The sequence below is a fragment of the Haliotis rubra genome, unplaced genomic scaffold, assembly GCF_003918875.1.
Source record: "Haliotis rubra isolate DU_JTF1 unplaced genomic scaffold, ASM391887v1 Scf266, whole genome shotgun sequence".
In the NCBI taxonomy this organism is placed as follows: Eukaryota; Metazoa; Mollusca; class Gastropoda; order Lepetellida; family Haliotidae; genus Haliotis; species Haliotis rubra.
In genome coordinates, this window is record NW_025766736.1 from 88,090 (window position 1) to 111,299 (window position 23,210).

Here is a 23,210-nt window from a genome sequence, read left to right on the forward strand (position 1 = left end):
ATTCAAGCTTCAGATCCGTGTAAAGTTAAGCCTAATGGCTTCAGCGTATGGCTTTCATCCTTGCTGTAGCAAGGATGTATGTATGTATGTATTGCTGTATGTGATATATACCTGCAACACAGCAGAACAAACCTTCATTCACATGTTCAGAGAAGAATGGGCTTCGGAACCTACAATGCTGTTACATTGTCAGAAATGATCGCATCGAAGTGATGGAAACGGTTTAATCATAATAATGTTTAGGGACTGGTTTGTACGGTTTAATCATAATAATTTTGAGGGACTGGATTGTACTGTCATCTGAGATGCGGCACAGTTGCGCCCCTTAGTTGTTCTGGGATCAGCTGATCAGATGACGGTACAATCCAGTCCCTATAAATTATAATGATAAAATAAAAACTGAAGATAACATCCTAGGTATTTAGTGACACACTTGTAGCATAAGTCTTTATATCTTCGTTGATCAATGCTTAATTTGACTTTTTCCCCTATATGTTTGATGATATGTATATTTATTTTTTAGGTGAGCGCATTTGCCACTAATGAGCTAGGATTCGGGAATTTATCTACCCTCTGATATAGCTCTTCCAATATATATCTTGACAAGGTGACTTTGCCACGAAGGGCTTTTTCACCGCCATCAATTATCATGTATCAAAGCAGATGTTCGTCTACGCCAAGATAAAACATGCCTGTTATAGGGCTTATTCCTGATAGCACTGCCGTGTTAGTTTGTTGAACCATTTGTCCTCATCCACGTGTAGCCGGCTTAAATGAACTGGTCCACCATTGTGTAGTGAAGTCAAGGACTCCAGCTTGCGGACATATACCGTATTTACCATCATAGACACTGTGTCTCTAAAAGGCACTGGATCAAGCATAAATCGAAGAATCAAAGCATAGTCTCCACAGCCGGTCCGGTCAGTGAAAGAGTATGTTTTTACGCCGCTTTATCCACGTCTGGTCAAGAGTACAGACACCAAGGGCAGGGTTTAGTAAAACAACATATGAATTATATAACAGATGGTTACTAATTGACGATGAAGAAATACGCATATGGTTCTTTACAGATATAGGGGTCCTGTTCAACAAAGTGATCTAAAAAATGAAGCATACAACTTCATGGATGACAACTTCTTGTCTGCTTCTATTACCGTAAGTCCATGTTAGATTATTGGAGGCCGGCCTCGACAATCGTAAGTCGACGTTATAGTATAGGATTTACGCTACGGCAGTCGTAGGTCTATGATAGAGTTTGGGAGTTAACATACGTACGACTATCGTAAGTCCATGTTCGCGAATGGGAGAAATGCTGCAACTATCGTACGTCTTTATTAGAAAATGAAAGTTACGCTACGACTATAATAGGTCTATCTTCGAGTATGGGGGATAAGCTACGACTACCGTAAAAAAGTCTGTTTTAGAGTATAGAAGTTATAGGCAACGATTTTCAAAACTCAGCATTACAGTATGGCTCGTTAGCTACGACTATAGTAAGTCTGCCATGGAGTATAGGAGGTCGGCCAAGTATATAATATAGGAGTACTGTTAATCAGTGTTATAGAACAATACTTACGATACAGCGCAAAAACCGCTAAAACTTGGTAAAAACCCTAGTGGCCTATTAGAGGATATACGGTAATATATTTACCTCACTGACACCTACTTATACACGAGTAGTGTCCAGTAACAGTTCCAGCATATGGGCAGGCAACCTGGACTAGCTCAAATGACCTTGGTTGATGGCGAGCGAGCGTACAGCGAATCTTTACGATGCATATCAACACAGCCGAGTAACTGCTTCCATTATAAGAAGACGTGTTATGATGGGCAAAGATACACAGCATGGGCCCTGGATAGTATGGAAGTGATTACCTGGCAGATAATTAACTAAGCCGAAAGCAATGTACAACGTTGTACCTACAAAGTGGGGAGGTATCACCTTACGTACGTTAAAGTCACTGTTTTGTAACCTGAATTGCCAACACACGTCATGGATGTTGACGTTAGGACATATTTGTGTGGTCTGCGTCGGATAAAATCGTTGTGTCAGGGTATTGATGGGTTAAAATGAGGGTGCAGGAAGAGTTGGAAATTCTGGCTGGAGTCATCAGTAGCGCAGATGGTGTAAGTATGAACCCTGGGTCCTGTTTCACAAACGATCGTTAAGTTACTTTTGTTTTAACAAAGACTTGAGTCAGTCGCAGTGCTACGCTCGTTTTGTGAATCGGCACCCTGGAACTGTGGACTGTGATGGTGTTAGATTAGATGGACGACATCCGAACGCTCAGCGCTTGGTTGAGTTGAAATGGATTTATAAGTTGTCACTTTGAAATTTGAAAGTTAAGATCGATCGAAGATTGCTTTATGGAATAGGTTGAAAGTCACGCCTATGTGAGTGAATGAGTGAGTGGAGGACGGATGGGGATGAGGATGGAAATTGGGGGGGGGGGACCCATTTTCATCACTTCGAATCAATCGTTTCTGTCAAAATTACAACATTGTAGGTTCCAAAATATACTCATGCCAATAATGGTTGTCACCCCCTCCCATCCCAACCCCTCACACACCTCACACACCACCCCACACCCCCTCTCCAATTAAAAAAATTGAAGGGGGTGACAACCATTATTGGCATGAGTATATATCCAAAGACAACTATTATCGTCCATTCTTCTCTGAATATGTGAATAAAGATTTGTTCCTGAGTATTGAAACTATATCACATCTGGCTACAGCAAGGATGAAAACCATAAGACTTAACTTAACACGGATCTGAAGCTCAAACCTTACGCATCGACGCATTACTTTTACTAATTTGATTTTCAGTAATAGAAACCTAATCCAGTATAGAACACGGTGTTTGGGAGTAATAAATCGAGCTTACTTTTGTACTATCTACCAAAGCATTTTGTTAATCCGTAATTCTGATTGGTTCACACGCGTACACATATTCGGCTGGCGACATAACTATTATATTGATCATGCCATGATCATGTTTCCTTAACATTTAGTAGAAACACTTCGGTTTAGTTCTCCGTTGCAATGTGTTAACAGGCGGTTGTCATGGAAGCGTTTGCGCAACACATTGCCTGATGACGTCATTGCATTCCACAGTGACGCCATGAATGTTTCACATATGTTTGGTTGCAAGAGTACTTGGTATGTATATGTGTATGACTTATATACATTGTATATCCTATTAAAAATGTTTGCAAATGGCCGATATGAAACTCGTTGCAATTTCACTGAAGCAATGCCAGTGCGGCTGATCATTATACGGATTCGCCTCTACAGTATAATATAGTTGTCATTTGTCATTGAGGGTATCTGGGGCGAAAGTGTGCTTGTTGTTTTGCTCCGCTGATCGCAATATTACAACCAAGTCCTGTGAATATTCCAAAGATCATCGATCATCCAGATCAGTGACTACAAGCAGCAGCAATTACGTATGCAAGGAGCCAGGTCACAGACTCTGAACTACCTCGTGTCGATTCTTTCCAGTATATCTTATTGGGCCTGTTCTGAATCATGTTCGAATCATGTTCGAGTTTGGATTTACACCGCTTCTAGCAATATTCCAGCAACATCACGGCGGGGGACACCAGAAATGGGCTTCACACATTGTACCCATGTGGGGATTCGAACCCGGACACGTGTATGAAGACACACAGACACACTCAGATGTACAACATATCACCTTACACATGCACATGCATGTATATATACAGTGGAAACCTGATAAGTAAAATGTCAAGGGACTCGCCAAAATTGTTTACTTATCAGGTATTTTACTTAATCCAAACTTATAAAAACCAGCAAATGACAACCATAGGCATGTATATGTATGCATATGTAACAATGAACACATTATCAGGGCTGGCCTCCAGTTGTCAGTGTATTGTCAACTGCTTGACGTCAGCGGGCTGTAAGTAAGATGTTTGTTTGACTGGAGACTGACATGACTACCCCTCATGTCGGATTATGTGGTGATCGCTAATTTAGTTATCAAGTATCTTTTGTTAAGTAATTTACTTCCAGGGACAGTGAGAAGACGTTTATTTAAGCGGTATTGTTTACTTATCCGAGTTTAGTTAACCGGACTGTAATAGTGATAACTTATGAAGAAATTTGCCGGGACCAAAGAAAAGTGTTTACTTATCAGGTCTGTTTAGTTAAGCGGTCTTTACTTAGGCGGTTTCCACTGTATGTGAAACATTCCGCTGAATACACATATGACACAGACCTTCGGGGGAAGCAACATGTAGCATGTGCCCTGTGCATAACATACAGCGTCACATTCCAGAGACCGATCTTCGCGGGTTACCGTAACTCCCATAACATGAAATAGTCTTACGACTGTTGTAGATGGCTATGAGGAGCAGGATGCAGGTCTTTGTGGAGCGGGGTTCAAGCATTTTGTGGCGCGGGATCGAGGTACGTTGTGGAGAAGGATCCTGGTGTCTTGTGGAGAAGGGTCTAGGTGATGTTTTGAGCAGGATCCATGAGTGGTGTAGAGCAGGATCCAGGTGCTCTTGGAAGCAGGATCCATGAGTTTGGTGGCGCAGGATCCAGGTGCTTGGTGGAGCAGGATCCAGGTGCCTGGTGGAAAAGGATAAATGTGCTTTTGGTTTAAGAATAGCGATGCTCATCAGGCCGAAGTAAAGAGAGTGCGAGAGCTGGGTTTAACGCAAGTTAGTTTAGATTTGGATCTAACTCTACAGATTCCGGTTAGAATTTATGTTTGAAAGAACCATACCTGTGTTTGGGGATTACTAATATGATGTAATATAAAGTCACGCAATGACATAACTGAAAAGGTGTATTCGTCGATGTAGTCGTCGTATCGTTGTCGTCATTGATGATGATAATTGTTGTTATAGTTCATATTGTTGATCATATATTAGCAGAGCATACTGCGGTAGGATTAACCGGAATAGTTCAAATCAGCAGATACCATTCTTGTTTGAAATGTAAGACAAACGCAGAACACTGCTGCAAGACGGAAACATGGCATTGAAATGACTTTGTGCCAAGACAGTTTACCCTCAGTGCCATCACAGCCCACCAACATTTAGACAAGGTTCGCGGGTTTGCGAGGTGTTTACCTTGCTATCTAAACTGATCTTTTCGCAACAGGAAAACTACGTTCTCATCGTTATCTACACATCTGGATCTGTGGCTTCTAAAGGTTCGAATCTAATTATTTACCTCGTTATGAGGTGGATGATCCCCTACAGCAGGTGTAAATGCAACGGTGGTTGTACCACGCTCAATGTAGCAGTAAGTGAGTGAGTTTGGTTCAGCGCTGTGCTGAAGTATGTCGGTTGCATCACTTAGTGTCAGCACGGCGTGCGTGGAACGACCGGAGTTATGACGGTTCCAGACATTTACCATTTTGATGAAACCATAAGAACCAGTATGGTGTTGACAAATCTGAAACGCATAATCAGGGACAATTTAGGATTCGAACCCACGATCTTAGGTTTCCCAGCACCTCTAAGGGACGCAACTCTGTACACAGTACACTGATACGACTTATTGCGGAGTGCGGCGTAAAACAAATAATTCATCATAACTCGACTGATCTTATTAAAACTTAAAAGACATTGTGGCCCCATGAGTCCCGATCAACAGAGCATTCGAAACGTTACGAGCTGTCGTAACTTTACAGTTTCCCATAGGCTTACGAATGTCTACAGGCGGTCATTGATTCTAGGATTATTTACACATAACAGATATTGTGGGCTTCGGTGATAGTTATATATAGCAGAGGCGTTTTGTGTATCGGATTCCCTGGGAGTTTCCCACCTCTAAATGATCTCCGTCACATCATAAAGATGTAGAACAGCCCTTATGTCTGACAAGGTCATTTCATTAAGGTGCTTCGAATTATATTTCCATTACCAAAGATATGTTAATCAAACTGCACTTACGTTGCCTCATCAGATGCAGGTAACGTGATGTCTACAAGCGCCGAAACAAGTTCTATCCACCTGCACGGTTCTCACTTCATATGGCATGGAACGCCCATCAACATGTTTCTTTAATTACACGAACTTGGAGATAGGCACACAAGCCAATCTGGAATTTCATTTGAACTTATCCAAGCAGATCCCAACGCTTCGGGATGTTAAAATAGATCATGAAGTGATTTATGACATGAAGCGAGATATATTTTCTGATTAAGTGACGTGGAGTGGCATATCTTGTGCTACTGACATTTAATTATGCAAAGGAAATGAAGGATTAGATGTGGGGTTACATACACAGAAACTGGGTACCGTTATCGACCTTCACGACTGCATAACCGGTTCACTGTTGTTTGTGCTGAAGGTTATTCTGCTTCCGTGTAACACGATAGTATATCAGTGTTAAAGACACGCCTGGAATTAACCTGTCAAGATTATCAAAGTCATAACCTCAGGAACTGATGCTTTAAGCAGGTGTTAAGTCAATCATAAGTCAATCATTTTCTGAATTATTTATTCGGGCAAAGAGCATCACTCGAGGGATGACAGGATGAGGTCGGTAGCTCAGTGCAGTCACTTTGGGAGAGGGTGGTAGCTTAATGATAGAGGCGAGGAGAAATGATGAGATCGGTATAATGGTGAGAGGAGAGGCTGGTAACTCAATGTTGTGACGAGATGGTGGTGAGTTCAATATGTGATTACACAATGCCATTTTCAGAAAGTGGTCAAATGTAACATATGTTATATTTGGGATTACACTTTCTTAGTAAAGTACAAATTCTAGTACCTTTTGGGGTTGAGTCCCATCCGGGATTCGAAGCCACACCCTCAGAATCCCGGATGGGACTCAACCCCAAAAGGTTCTAGAATTTGTACTTTACTATGAAAGTGTAATCCCAAATATAACATATGTTACAGAGTTCAATATAGTGATGAATATTAGATACCTAGGGAGAGTAGATCAATATAGTGATCGGAAGAGGGTTGGTAGCTCAATGTAGTGATGAGAGAAGACTGGTAGCTCAGTGTTGTGACGAGAGTCGTTGTGAATTTAATATAGTGATGAATATTTGATACCTAGGAAGAGTAGCTCAATGTAGTGATGAATAGATACTTAGGGAGAGACACTCAATGTAGTTTTTTTATTATTATTATTTATTAATTTTTTATTTTTTTTTTTTATTTTATTTTATTTATTTATTTTTTTTTTTGGGGTGTAGTGTAGGTCAGTGATGATCAGGAAAGAGGAAGATCTCTCTACCTCAGGGTAGAGATGAGGACAGGGTGGACGGCCCACAGGTGGCAACAGAGGGTGGCAGATCAAAGACTGTGAGATGGGTGGGTAGGCAGTGACGATGTTAGCAAAGTCTGATCGGTGGTAAGGGTAACTGCAGACTGGACAGCTCAGTTTAAAATGGATACGATCGTAAAGAAAGACAATTATTAACTTACTTCATTTTAACAAGCAAAATATTAGGTTCTGCAGATTCTGCGAAATATGTAACAAAACGTAAACAGGAAGTCGAATAATGATCAGCAACATATCATTTAGGAATCTTCATCAATGTGGCACACGCATGGGCCAGAATGGACGTTTGGGGTACTAAACTATAACAAGTGGGTTTGAGGATAGTTAACGTCAAAAGGTTCCTCTAAACGACATGTATACATGATGTACTGCCCTGCACGCTGTGATTGCTTCAAACAGCCACTGCACGTCACTACACAATACATATAGAACCTGGAATCCTTGGAGTGAGTGAGTGAGTTTTAGTTTTACGCCGCTTTTAGCAATATTCAAGCAATATCACGGCGGGGGACACCAGAAATGGGCTTAACACATTGTACCCACGTGGGGAATCGAACCCGGGTCTTCGGCGTGACGAGCGAACGCTTTAACCACTAGGCTACCCCACCACCCCTGGAATCCTTGGAATTATCATCAGCTGACCAGGGGCTAGGGGTCTGTGAGGTCCGAATATCAATGCGAGTAATTTGACGGCAGCCAGACTTGTGATGAAAGTCAGCAGCTGCCTATATGGCACCAAGCTCTACCTGTGATACAATATCAAGCATTTTTGGTCTCCTCATGCAAAACACTTTTTAATTGCTTTTAAATTCAAAGTATATTTTACTCGCCGTTAAATATAGGTTTTGGGACATTTACATTGTCACTTATTGTGTCGATTGCTGCAATGTTCAGCTAAGAACATTGGTTGTTGATGTTCAGTTACACGTTAACGGATCATTTCAGTACTATCGGGGTGTATCCGTATTCCTATTACATATAACGCATGTTCATGCTTTGTACAAACTTATAACTCATGTCCACTCATGGTAATTATGTAATCCTCATATGATAATTATCCTGGACCCATCACTACCAATTAGCATCGTTAGGGGAACGACTTGACCACCTCATCCCTTTTCTCGTCTCGTCCATTGATGTAATTTGATTGGTCGGCTATTTTCTTTACGCACTGTCAGTTGATTCCAGCTGGGAGAAGCTGGTGGAGATGAGGACAGTATCCTACAAGCAATAAACTGACCTTTGGCCAAGGTGTCTTGAATGAACACACTATTTACTGTACCACCCAACTGCTGTAATGCAATGAGGGCAGATAACTTGAACCTTCAGTGCGTGTATCGTAGGTTGTATACAATGTGCATGTACATCCAGGAGGAGAACGTCATCCTGCTGACACTAAAATAAACGTCTTGGCAATTACTCCGGGGAATGTTAACGAATGAGAAATAAGTTTACTAGTACATAGTTTATTCGATTTTCAACATTGTCGGGAAAAACACTCCATTCCAATCCAGTTGCTGGAAAGCGTGCCTGGAGCGTTCACAATTGAATACGATACTGTGAGGAGGCAAAAGCAGCCCAGTCCATGTACAAATAATGGTCCTGTGGCTTACCGATACATTCCTTCGAAGTCCAATGAAACATACTTTCTAATACTAATCACATTGACATGTAAAAACATGTCATGATAATTTGGTGTATGTTTCAACCAAAAACAAACTACCCACAAAATGATATTTTGATAGCAAATGCTTTACCCTAGTATGTGCATATAACTCTAGCATTTTAACAGCATTCTCCCCAAATTTGTTCCTACGTTTATTGTTGAGTAAAGGATCTTTTACACTGCTGAACAACTAAAACTGTAAACAGCATATTTAAAAGAAAGTGGTTTTACGCAACAAGAAGCAGTGGTCCATCACATGGTTTGCCAACATGCCCCTTTAAGTCGACTGAATCCTACTCGAACTCCACCAGATGCCCATATCCATGAAGACGATGATACTAAGAGGTCATGCGTAAATCTTGGCCACTAGATGGGTGGTAGGAATCGTTGGTTGATAGCACGTTATCATAATGACTGCATTGTCTGGTCCATGCTCAGTTATATACAGGCTGACCCATTGCTGGAATATTACGATTGTCAAGCTTAACAAAACCTAACAACTCGAGATACGTCCTTTATCGGAAAAATGCACCAAGCGATAAAGCAGGATCGGAAGCGTCAGGAATTTAACAAATGTGCCTATAATGAACTCCAGCACTTCTTTGACCACCATTACAGTCTGGAGTAGGGGGATCGGGTGAAATGTTCACCTCTCTCCGAACTCATTCCAGTTTCTAATTGGATTACACCAGGTACATTAGGTTGTATACCACGTAATCAACTTGAGAAGCAGTTCTTTTTCTGCCTCATTGAAACACTTCAGAGAGTTTTTCGTGCGTTGGATTAGTTTCGTGACGTCATTGAAGTCACAAAAAAGCCCCTTTACACCATTTGAATAGTTCAAAGACATCTATATATTTGCATTGCAGAGAAAACACAGAAAAACTGAGAGCAGGATAGTTGAGATAATACTTGGTGAATTACAGTTGGTTGGCAGTGCTTTGATGATTTAATTCAATGAGGGAATCATCTTCTGGACAACTTGGGTGGTCTAAAGTAAACAAGTTGGCTGACGCCATAGTACAATATCATACCACATGAAATAATTGTATACAACAGAACTAACAACCTCAGACGCCTTGTTGCAACTGAATCAGCTGATTTGCTTGGCGCTGGTGGATCTTACAACCCTTCTGACTCTTTCGACGAAAGAAGTGGGCCTAACGGTGAATACCTTTTGTGACATTTTTAAACACATGGTCTGTGCTTAGGCATATTACTATTCCAAATCAACCTTTTCAACTGTAATCCTGCGGAAAACAGATTTTCAAACGGACTGCATATCTTGTTAGATTCGTGGCTACCTCTTGTGGTTTAGAATGGTGAAGTATGTTCCTTGTAGTGTCATAATCTAATTGTGGTGACCGCCTCCGTGGTGTAGTGGTTAGAGCGTCCGCCCGGAGAGCGGAAGGTCGCGGGTTCGATCACCGACCGCGTCATACCAAAAGACGTTGAAATATGGTACTTGTTGGTCCCTGCCTGGCGCTCGGCATTAATGGGTACAACAAGGACTGGTCGGCTCGGAGTCAGTATAATGTGTCTGAGTGGGGTATTCATGCTTCACTGCGGCATGGTATCTCAGTGGGCTAGCACTATAAAACCAGCTTAAGTCTGGGCTAGTACAAGCAGCCGCACATACACATACACACGCATGCACGTCGTCATATGAGCGAAATATTCTCAAGCACGACGTTAAACCCAGTTTCACCTCACCTCTAATTGTGGTACATGCAAAATTATTGTTCTTGTGTGCATGCTGGATAGATAAACAATTGGCTCAGTGAAATGAACCCTTAAAATGTCTCCATGTTGATTATATGTTTGTAAACAGGTACTAAAGGAATTAATCTACCCTCATTTTATTCTAGAGGCACAAGTAGTCGTTTGAGGTACCACAAGTCTCTGTGAAGGGTGGAGAAATCAATGAGAGTGGGCTGGAATCCCGATTCGGCCTGATCAGGTTTCTAGGTTTGTCAGCACCTTAGCCCTGCTAGGGGATTCACCAAGGTGGAAAACATCCACAATGTCCATTTTGATCACATTCATCCCCCATTAAGTCGACAGTGGCTGAACAGGTTAGGCGGCTGACTTTGTGTGCTGCCGAATAGGTGCCGGAGTCTGAGGGTGGGGGTTCAAATCCGGTTGGGACTCAACCCCCCAAGAGTACTAGAATCTGTACTTTACTAAGAAAGTGTAATCCCAAATATATCATATGTTACATTTGACCACTTTCTAAATGGCATTGTGTATTCATAGAATGAGGAAGTCACCAAGCCTGACCACCGGCTCCATTTAGTCGACTCTTACAATTTGCAAAGTTTGACAGCAGCCTGCTCTGTTCATATAGATTCCCTATAGCTTCCCCATTTCGTTAACTCCTATACTCAGCAATCGAGTGCTGGGTTTACATTCTACACCAGGTCATCACTGAGGGCTAATAGCGAGAGTGTTGAGGTCACTCTGTTCCTACTTCCAACAGTGGGTCTTTATTGTACATCTCTTGCCAGTTTAGACCCTCAGTACACATTTTGGTGACTTGGACATGCCACACGGTATATCAGCATAGGTATTAAATCCATTTTCACATTTTGATGTTATCGGATGCAAAGTGATTGCCCTTGTTTTTGCAGTTTCTCAATTATGTTGTTGGAGGTAAAGCTCTTACCCATGTTTCTGTATTTTCCCCTGATGTTGGAGGAAAAGACATTTTCCCCTTATTTCTCCCTGATGTTATTGATGGAAAAGTGTCCTTTTCCCTGATGTGGCTAGAGGAAATGAACTTGTCCCTTTCCTGCTATTTCCCCTGAAGTTGTTGGAGGAAAGGAAGTTGAAAGTTGAAAATCTCTTGACATTAATCCTTTGTTTCCCTAATGATTTTGCTGACATTGACATTAATCCTGTATCTCCCTGATGTTGTTGCAGGCAAAGCTCTTGACATTGATCCTATACTTCCCAAATGTTGTTGCAGGCAAAGCTCTTGACATTGATCCTGTACTTCTCTGATGTTGTTGCAGGCAAAGCTCTTGACATTGATCATGTATCTCCCTGATGTTGTTGCAGGCAAAGCTCTTGACATTGATCCTATACTTCCCTGATGTTGTTGCAGGCAAAGCTCTTGTAATTGATCCTATCTCTGTTGTTGCAGGCAAAGTTCTTGTCATTGATCCTATACTTCTCTGATGTTGTTGCAGGCAAAGCTCTTGACATTGATCATGTATCTCCCTGATGTTGTTGCAGGCAAAGCTCTTGACATTGATCCTATACTTCCTCTGATGTTGTTGCAGGCAAAGCTCTTGACATTGATCATGTATCTCCCTGATGTTGTTGCAGGCAAAGCTCTTGACATTGATCACGTATCTCCCTGATGTTGTTGCAGGCAAAGCTCTTGACATTGATCCTAATCTTCCCAAATGTTGTTGCAGGCAAAGCTCTTGTCATTGATCCTATACTTCTCTGATGTTGTTGCAGGCAAAGCTCTTGACATTGATCATGTATCTCCCTGATGTTGTTGCAGGCAAAGCTCTTGTCATTGATCCTATACTTCTCTGATGTTGTTGCAGGCAAAGCTCTTGACATTGATCATGTATCTCCCTGATGTTGTTGCAGGCAAAGCTCTTGACATTGATCCTATATCTCTCTGATGTTGTTGCAGGCAAAGCTCTTGACATTGATCATGTATCTCCCTGATGTTGTTGCAGGCAAAGCTCTTGTCATTGATCCTATACTTCTCTGATGTTGTTGCAGCCAAAGCTCTTGACATTGATCATGTATCTCCCTGATGTTGTTGCTGGCAAATCTGTTGCCCTTGACATTGCTCGTGACATTTTCCCTTTCTTTCTGATTTAAAAACCAAAGTCTTTTTAAAAAATATATTATTCCAGTAAAAACAGTAAATATAACTCATATTATGACGTAGATATCTAGTGTGTAATATTGGATCTGACTATTTGCACATAAGGAAATATTTGGCAGACAGTTGAAAAGCAATGTCCGATCCAACCTTGAATAGAAAGATATTTCAATAAAATGTTTCCAGTTGAGAGGCAAATATTATTGGAATTTGAGACAGCAAACTGTCACAGAGAAATGGACATCACATTGACAAGGCACACTAACTTCCCTGACCAGATACCTGTCTGGGATGACTCAAACTGACATGGCTGAATAGATACAAGTATGGCTCATTCAGACGAAATGGATATGCAGGTATCTCATTTTGAAATAATTCCAGGAGAGATGTCTCTTCCATTAAAGATTCCAGGGATGGCTCATTCAAAAGTGATATCAGGAGTCTGGGGACAACACATATAGAAATGACACCAGTAGACAGGAGGCTACACATTTAGAAAGGAGACAGGGGACAAAACATTTAGAAAGGAGACTGTGGACAACACATTAGAAAGGAGACTGGTAATGACACATTTAGAAAAGAGACTAGGGACAACACATTAAGAAAGGAGACTGGGGACAACACATTTAGAAAGGAGACTGGGGACAAAACGTTTAGAAATGACACCAGGAGACTGGGGACAAAACATTTAGAAAGGAGACTGTGGACAACACATTAGAAAGGAGACTGGTAATGACACATTTAGAAAAGAGACTGGGGACAACACATTAGAAAGGAGACTGGGGACAACACATTTAGAAAGGAGACTGGGGACAAAACATTTAGAAATGACACCAGGAGGCTGGGGACAACACATTAAGAAAGGAGACTGTGGACAACACATTAGAAAGGAGACTGGTAATGACACATTTAGAAAAGAGACTGGGGACAACACACTTAGAAAGGAGACTGGGGACAAAACATTTAGAAATGACACCAGGAGACTGGGGACAACACATTAGGAAAGGATACCGGGGACAACACATTTAGAAAGGAGACTGGGGACAAAACATTTAGAAAGGAGACTGGGGACAACACATTTAGAAAGGAGCCTGGGGACAACACATTTAGAAATGACACCAGGAGACTGGGAACAAAACATTTAGAAATGACACCAGGAGACTGGGGACAAGTCATTTAGAAAGGAGACTGGGGACAACACATTTAGAAATGACACCAGGAGACTTGGGACAAATCATTTAGAAAGGAGACTGGGGACAACACATTTAGAAATGACACCAGGAGACTTGGGACAAATCATTTAGAAAGGAGACTGGGGACAACACATTTAGAAATGACACCAGGAGACTTGGGACAAATCATTTAGAAAGGAGACTGGGGACAACACATTTGGAAAGGAGACTGGGGACAACACATTTAGAAATGACACCAGGAGACTGGGGGTGATTTTTTCAAAAATGGCTCCAAGATTCATCTTTGAATACTGAATCTATTTTTCTGGCAAGATATAAGGCAAACTTTTATCAAATGCTCTTCACAAAACTACAAAATTGTCATAACCAAACACAACCCTACACATCATGTTTGGATTATCATTGAATCAAACCTAATTATTACCCATTTGGGGTCAATAATAACATTGCTCAAATATACAATGGATATGTATTAACAAAACCTGTGTTTACTGCTATGGAAACTCACACGAATCTCTGGATTCACATTCCGTGAACAATTCACCTAAATCAACTAATCATATCTTTGTAATTTCATGGAATCTTACTGGTAAATGGGGAAAAACAATAACTACTAGAATCAGATAATATCTCAGGTATTTCTCTTGAACACAAGACTTTTAAATGTAATTGTCCAAATCCACATGAAACTGTGGAGTCACAGAGGTCAATATGTCTTATATCTTGAACTGAATGTCAATTCATAACTACAATTTGCTAAAATCATCTTCTGGTTAGTCGGTGAATCTGTTCCAATCCAGCATTTACTGTGCCTTGGCTTTCTTGGAAGGTGAGCCCTGGTTTTCCTGTGACACAACATACAAAAGTAGCAACAGATTCATCTTAAAACAGAAACACAATCAGGCGAGGATAATGACTTAAGCAGGATGGTTACTGTATGAGGAGTCTTAAATGTTTATTCTGGTGTCCCCGCCATGATATTGCTGGAATATTGCTAAAACTGGTGTCAACCTAAACTAACTCATTCACTCACTCACTCATTAAGGTATGTTCAATTAGGTAATTTAAACTACACTTCAGACAGCAGTTATGGAATGAGACACCAGGGAGCCGTCTATCTTAATCTTTGATACACCAAAGTTACAATGTGATATAACGACATAGAGATTAGAGGTCTGTAAATTAATTTGATATATCAAAAAGGAAAAAAGATTTGAATGCCCCAAATACTAATTAGAAAGTCAATATCAGAGGTCTTCCTGACGTAAATTGTTTTAAATCCAACATTGATTTTATGAAGAGATCAGATCACCGAGTTTGACATTAATGTTCTTCAATGAATGTTTTCAGCCTTATGAAAAACGTGCATAGGTCCATGACAAAATATAGACATTTCACCTACATGTGGTACAGAACTGTTACAAACCTTTGTGGTGCTGATATACTCTTCTATGGCTCCTTCCAGGAAAGTGAGTGGAACAGGCCCACACTGAAGAACTGCTGCATGGTAGTCTCTCACATCAAACAAGTCTCCTGAAACATTGAATATGTCACCTGAAACATTCAACATGTCACCTGAACATTGTGGCCAGGTCTCCTGAAACATTGATCATGTCACCTGAAATAGTGGACATGTCATCTGAAACATTGAATTTGTCACCCAAAATAGTGAGCAGGTTTCCTGAAACATTGAATATGGCACCTGAAGTAGTGGGCAGGACTCTGGAAACATTGAACATGTCACCTGAATTTGTGGGCAGGTCTCCTGAAACATTGAATATGGCACCTGAAGTAGTGGGCAGGTCTCCTGAAACATTGAACATGTCACCTCAAACTGTGGGCAGGTCTCCTGAAACACTGAACATGTCACCTCAAATTGTGGGCAGGCCTCCAGCATTTGTGGGAAGGTCTCCTGAAACATTGATCATGTCACCTGAAATAGTGGACATGTCACCTGAAACATTGAACATGTCACCTGAAATAGTGGGCAGGCCTCCTGAAACACTGTATATGTCACCTGAAATAGTGGGCAGGTCTCCTGAAACATTGAATATGGCACCTGAAAATGTGGACATATCTCCTGAAACATTGAACATGTCACCTGAGATAGTGGGCAGGTCTCCTAACACATATAACATGTCACCTGAAATGGTGGACAGGTCACCTGAAACACTGAACATGTCACCTCAAATTGTGGGCAGGTCTCCTGAAACACTGTACATGTCACCTGAAATTGTGGGCAGGTCTCCTGAATTTGTGGGCAGGTCTCCTGAAACACTGTACATATCACCTCAAATTGTGGGCAGGTCTCCTTAAACACTGTACATGTCACCTGAAATTGTAGGCAGGTGTCCTGAAACACTGTATATGTCACCTGAAATAGTGGGCAGGTCTCCTGAAACATTGAACATGTCACCTTAAATAGTGGGCAGGTCTCCTGAAACACTGTATATGTCACCTGAAATAGTGGGCAGGTCTCCTGAAACACTGTATATGTCACCTGAAATTGTGGGCAGGTCTCCTGAAACACTGTATATGTCACCTGAAATAGTGGGCAGGTCTCCTGAAACACTGAACATGTCACCTCAAATAGTGGGCAGGTTTCCTGAAACACTGTATATGTCACCTCAAATTGTGGGCAGGTCTCCTGAAACACTGTATATGTCACCTGAAATAGTGGGCAGGTCTCCTGAAACACTGTATATGTCACCTGAAATAGTGGGCAGGTCTCCTGAAACACTGTATATGTCACCTGAAATAGTGGGCAGGTCTCCTGAAACATTGAACATGTCACCTGAAATAGTGGGCAGGTCTCCTGAAACACTGTATATGTCACCTCAAATTGTGGGCAGGTCTCCTGAAACACTGTACATGTCACCTGAAATAGTGGGCAGGTCTCCTGAAACACTGTATATGTCACCTGAAATAGTGGGCAGGTCTCCTGAAACATTGAACATGTCACCTGAAATAGTGGGCAGGTCTCCTGAAACATTGAACATGTCACCTGAAATAGTGGGCAGGTCTCCAGAAATAGTGGCCTGTAACCTGATAAAAGGATTGGCAACTGATCTGTAGTATCAAGAACCTCATATTGATATATAATACTGTTTACTGTTTACTAACAGTACAAGCCATAACATTGCCATGATATTGGTACAAGCAGACAAGTGCTCACTGGAGACTATTTGGAAGATTTTATGCAGCTTCAGTTACTTACCAAGCTCCTTTTCTGCTTTGTGTCGAAGTTCCCACAGTTTCAGTTCACCAATTTTGTAGGCACAAGCCTGAATAAATGATGCATATCATTACGATAATCAGTTCAAAATATTTATAAATAAACATGCCCTTAGTAGCCATAGATACCTCATACTAGTTTTGTCAATGGCTGGTAAAACATACACATCAAGTTTTTATATATTCAGACACTTGTGTAGATTTTCAACAGTAACCCCTCTTTGCCGTAGGAGCCGATGAATCAGGACCAAGTTTGGTAACTTAGCAGGTTGTGTGTAAATGGGAACTGATAGCACAAACCATTCTGCATGCATTCTGTTGCCATTTGTCTGGCACAGAGTTGATTTATAGTAGGCTGAACACATACAGCCATAATTTCACTGATTGCATACTTTCCTCAATCAATGAATACTTTCTGTTCCTAAAATGTAAAAGTTCATATTGTTCACTAAACAAGAAACTTAGTAGGAAACACAGTGTTTCTCAAAACACTTGATCATGTGGCCAGGCTTGGTGACTTGGATGATTGTGTTTCATTCATACTGTCATAGTGAGGTGTTCAAACTATCTTCACTGGATATACTAGATGGTTCATGGGCTGCCAACATACAGTCCAAATGTTTCTGAGTGTCATGATAAACAAGCAAGCTTATGCCTTCATATAGTTCGTCTCACAGTCCCTGAACCCAGATGTCCAGATAAGATTTAGCTCATGTGGGTACTGTACCCACTGTATCTTTTTGGAGTGGGTATTATGAATGTTGAGTGGGTATTTCATTTTCCGTTACCCACTGCTTTCAAATATGTGCGTATTTCAGTCATTTTACTCACCTAAGTATTATGTCATTGAGTAAATTTACTAAGCAGGTATGTCCTGCCTTATGTTATACCTAATCAAAACCAACTTAAATATAATGGAAATGATTTCATAAAAAATCACTCATCCTATACTGACAGTACAACACTTGTCCTATACTAACAGTACAGCTTGATAGCAATTGATGTATTTTTCATTACGCGAGCGATTTTTATAAATATATTCTGTACGCATTTGTTTTAAACTTCTTTGCGTATCTAACATTTTAAATGCGTAATTGGTACGCAACAATTATTTTTCAATGCGTAATTGGAAATTTTCTATGTGTATTTTACCCGGATACGCAGCTTATCTGGGCCTCTGCCTGAAGACATTATTTTCCCCTCCGTCCAACCATGTCTGTAATGCATATTCTCCAGATGGAGCAAGTGTAGATTTCTTCAGGTTTGAATCTCTGAGCACACTGGGTCTCCTTTTCGATTTTTGTTATTTTTGTATCAGAATTAAATCTGTATTCAGAGACTAAGCTCTTATCTTGCCATCATACAGCGTCACTGACCTGAGCAGGAATGGTGATGTACCTGTTGACCTCATTCCTCATTGACCACTCATCAGACAGAGTATTGTCCACCAGGTACTCCACAGCCTTAGCCTGGGTCCACCTGGAGTAGTCATAGAACTGGTCAGTCTTCAATAGGCTCCATAGCTATATTTGTTACCAGGTTAGACAGTGTAACAATATCCTGAATCTGATTGGAACAATCTTGGACTCACCCTCTCCAGGGTATATGTTACGATCACTGTCCACTATACCCTGGATGCATCCAGGGCTTGGCCCGATGATTTTATTACCTCCCTTTGCTAGCTTTTTATCCAATCAGGTGTCTACGCTGGGAAGTTGAGCGAACCAATCATAACTCACTTTCGCTTCTTAAATTATCTAGCCATTTAAACTTGGCAACACAATTGATGCAGAGGTACTCTGAAAGAGGTAGAAGGAGTTCTTTCATATATTTTTTAAAAGTTTCAGATCTGTCAATTTGTCTGTATGATTTCCCCCCAAATCTGAGTGTCACTGCTAACAAACCCTCGCGACTGCGACCGCTATCTTTGTTGACACTGGCAAGCTTGGATGTAACGGCGGCTTAGCTGATTGGCTACTGTGAGAATGCGGAGCCAGCAAAGGGAGGTAATATAATTATCGGGCCAAGCCCAGGATGCATCCAGGGTATAGTGAAGAGTGATCGTAGCGTATACCCTGGAGATTATCGAGGATGTCTTGGACTTAACTCTTGAGTTTCTTCAATTTCGTCAAGCAATGATTAAAGATCCATATTTTCAAACTATCCTTTGTTGACAGCTTCAAGCATCCAGTGCTTGTGAGGTTACGCACTGAATTATTATTGCTGTTTTTGTTGTTATTGAATTATTATCATTGATATTATTATTACCCCATGGCGTGGAGTCCTGTGTCTACAACAAGTCTAGCTGCTCGCAATATTTCAAAACTGTAGCGACCAAACCTAAAAAAAGACAGGCATTGTATAATTTCATGAAGTTACAGATGGAGTCCCTGCAAGCACCCTAATGCTTCAGACAGTTCTTCAAATATTCATTATACTTATGTGAAGGGGCGGTGGGATAGTCTAGAGGTTAAAGCTTTCGCTCGCAACGCCGAGGACCTCGTTTGATTCCCCACATGGGTACAATGTGTGAAGTCCATGTCTGGTGTCCCCCGCCGTGATATGGCTGGAATATTGCTAAAAGCAGCGTAAAACTAAACTCACTCACTCACTTATGTGAAATATAGTATAACACTGCTACAAACTACAATTCAGTCTGACAGAGGATAATGATCCAAAATAGTAGATCCTGACAAGCTAAGGGACACAACTCCTTCCACCAAGACAGATGTCCGGAACATACATGCTACTGAATTAAGAAAGAGTGTTACCCATTGTAAAATAGGAAGGACTTAATTTAGTCCTGCACCAAGAGGATCCTGACACAGCTAATGGACACAACTCTTTGCAAAACGACAGATGACTATAACACCTATGCCGTTATAGGGTAATACAGGTAGTTACCAAATGTAATAAAAGAAAGGCACAATTAAAGAGACAGTACAAGACTCTATGAACTTACAGGGAGTAGTTGTCTGTGTACATTCCTAGTTCCAGGCCCAGTGACTCTGAGTACAGGCCCCAACCCTGTGTACCAAGACAGAAAGTAAGGATAAGTTTGTTACATTTTTACCATTTTACGCTCAAAAAGCGCATCTTTACTGAAATCACGAAGGAGAACAATTTTTTTATGGATATACAACTGTGTGACACAAGTACCACTCACCTCAATGTATGCTGTGTGCATGGGGAACCTCCCTGGTGTTAAGCAGTACTTGCTGTCCTCTACATACTGTCTGACACAAGGACCACTCACCTCAATGTATGCTGTGTGCATGGGGAACCTTCCTGGTGTTAAGTAGTACTTGCTGTCCTCTACATACTGTCTGACACAAGGACCACTCACCTCAATGTATGCTGTGTGCATGGGGAACCTCCCTGGTGTTAAGTAGTACTTGCTGTCCTCTACATACTGTCTGACACAAGGACCACTCACCTCAATGTATGCTGTGTGCATGGGGAACCTTCCTGGTGTTAAGTAGTACTTGCCGTCCTCTACATACTGTCTGACACAAGGACCACTCACCTCAATGTATGCTGTGTGCATGGGGAACCTCCCTGGTGTTAAGTAGTACTTGCTGTCCTCTACATACTGTCTGACACAAGGACCACTCACCTCAATGTATGCTGTGTGCATGGGAACCTCCTGGTGTTAAGTAGTACTTGCTGTCCTCTACATACTGTCTGACACAAGGACCACTCACCTCAATGTATGCTGTGTGCATGGGGAACCTCCCTGGTGTTAAGTAGTACTTGCCGTCCTCTACATACTGTCTGATACAAGGACCACTCACCTCAATGTATGCTGTGTGCATGGGGAACCTCCCTGGTGTTAAGTAGTACTTGCTGTCCTCTACATACTGTCTGACACAAGGACCACTCACCTCAATGTATGCTGTGTGCATGGGGAACCTCCCTGGTGTTAAGTAGTACTTGCTGTCCCTCTACATACTGTCTGACACAAGGACCACTCACCTCAATGTATGCTGTGTGCATGGGGAACCTCCCTGGTGTTAAGTAGTACTTTGTCTGTCCTCTACATACTGTCTGACACAAGGACCACTCACCTCAATGTATGCTGTGTGCATGGGGAACCTCCCTGGTGTTAAGTAGTACTTGCTGTCCTCTACATACTGTCTGATACAAGGACCACTCACCTCAATGTATGCTGTGTGCATGGGGAACCTCCCTGGTGTTAAGTAGTACTTGCTGTCCTCTACATACTGTCTGGACACAAGGACCACTCACCTCAATGTATGCTGTGTGCATGGGGGAACCTCCCTGGTGTTAAGTAGTACTTGCTGTCCTCTACATACTGTCTGACACAAGGACCACTCACCTCAATGTATGCTGTGTGCATGGGGAACCTCCCTGGTGTTAAGTAGTACTTGCTGTCCTCTACATACTTGTCTGATGGGGAACCTCCCTGACAAGGACCACTCACCTCAATGTATGCTGTGTGCATCCTCCTGGTGTTAAGTAGTACTTGCTCACATGACACAAGGACCACTATGCTGTGTGCATGGGGAACCTCCCTGGTGTTAAGTAGTACTTGCTCACCTCAATGTCCATGGGGAACCTCTACATACTGTCTGACACAAGGACCACTCACCTCAATGTATGCTGTGTGCATGGGGAACCTCCCTGGTGTTAAGTAGTACTTGCTGTCCTCTACATACTGTCTGACACAAGGACCACTCACCTCAATGTATGCTGTGCATGGGGAACCTCCCTGGTGTTAAGTAGTACTTGCTGTCCTCTACATACTGTCTGACACAAGGACCACTCACCTCAATGCATGCTGTGTGCATGGGGAACCTCCCTGGTGTTAAGTAGTACTTGCTGTCCTCTACATACTGTCTGACACAAGGACCACTCACCTCAATGTATGCTGTGTGCATGGGGAACCTCCCTGGTGTTAAGTAGTACTTGCTGTCCTCTACATACTGTCTGACACAAGGACCACTCACCTCAATGTATGCTGTGTGCATGGGGAACCTCCCTGGTGTTAAGAAGTAGTACTTGCTGTCCTCTACATACTACTCATCTGATACTAGGACCACTCACCTCAATATATGCTGTGTGCATGGGGAACCTACCTGGTGTTAAGTAGTACTTGCTGTCCTCTACATACTGTCTGACACAAGGACCACTCACCTCAATGTATGCTGTGTGCATGGGGAACCTCCCTGGTGTTAAGTAGTACTTGCTGTCTTCTACATACTGTCTGACACAAGGACCACTCACCTCAATGTATGCTGTGTGCATGGGGAACCTCCCTGGTGTTAAGTAGTACTTGCTGTCCTCTACATACTGTCTGACACAAGGACCACTCACCTCAATGTATGCTGTGTGCATGGGGAACCTCCCTGGTGTCAAGTAGTACTTGCCGTCCTCTACATACTGTCTGAACACGGGGACAGTTGTAGCCATAGAAAGGCTGTGCTGCAAAAGGGATTCATATGATAAGCAAGCATAGATGCAGTCGATTAAATGTCTTGATTTTATCATATTAATAAAAATATTCTGTATGCATAAAGCATGGCAATCACGTAACCAAAAATACACTGACAGCCAATAAAAATGCAATTGGTATTTGTTGTCCTGGAACTTACAAAAGTTCTATTGAAGATTTTTTCCTGTGATACAGAGGATGTAGGAATAAAAGGCTGCTATTTTGGTCTATTTCGAGTTCGAGTCCCCAAGCATTCCTCTCACATGAACTTTGATGCTTAAAACTGAACCTTTGACAGTTCTTGTAAACACAACCACATTCATGAAACACGTTGTGCACGTGCATTACCTGCACCCAGGCCCTTTAAAAGCACAAGGAATTGTGACACTCAATCACTTTGAGAAAATGCCACGCTTGACACAAGTCGAAAGGAATCATGCTATCAGTATGGTCAGCCAAGGTGCTTCAGATGTGATGGTTGCCAGGCACTTAAATGTGCATCCATCCACTGTTGGTTGACCCAATCTTGGC

At 41.8% G+C, this 23,210-nt stretch overlaps 1 protein-coding gene across 4 annotated transcripts in view; it reads right to left on the reverse strand.

The window, feature by feature from the left end:
* Positions 1 to 12,802: 12,802 nt before the first annotated feature.
* LOC124280374 overlaps positions 12,803 to 23,210 on the reverse strand; it is a 28,629-nt gene continuing 18,221 nt past the window's right edge. For 2 of the 4 annotated variants that reach the window (XM_046716281.1, XM_046716282.1), the window contains 7 exons: positions 22,562 to 22,669; positions 20,187 to 20,251; positions 19,493 to 19,564; positions 18,601 to 18,703; positions 17,208 to 17,274; positions 15,417 to 15,523; positions 12,803 to 14,835 (listed from right to left, as the gene is read on the reverse strand). In XM_046716281.1, the coding sequence (XP_046572237.1) occupies positions 14,794 to 14,835; positions 15,417 to 15,523; positions 17,208 to 17,274; positions 18,601 to 18,703; positions 19,493 to 19,564; positions 20,187 to 20,251; positions 22,562 to 22,669 (564 nt within the window). In that variant the 3' untranslated portion in view covers positions 12,803 to 14,793. The remainder of the gene's footprint in view (positions 14,836 to 15,416; positions 15,524 to 17,207; positions 17,275 to 18,600; positions 18,704 to 19,492; positions 19,565 to 20,186; positions 20,252 to 22,561; positions 22,670 to 23,210) is intronic. The other 2 variants (XR_006899666.1, XR_006899665.1) reach the window with 2 other exon arrangements.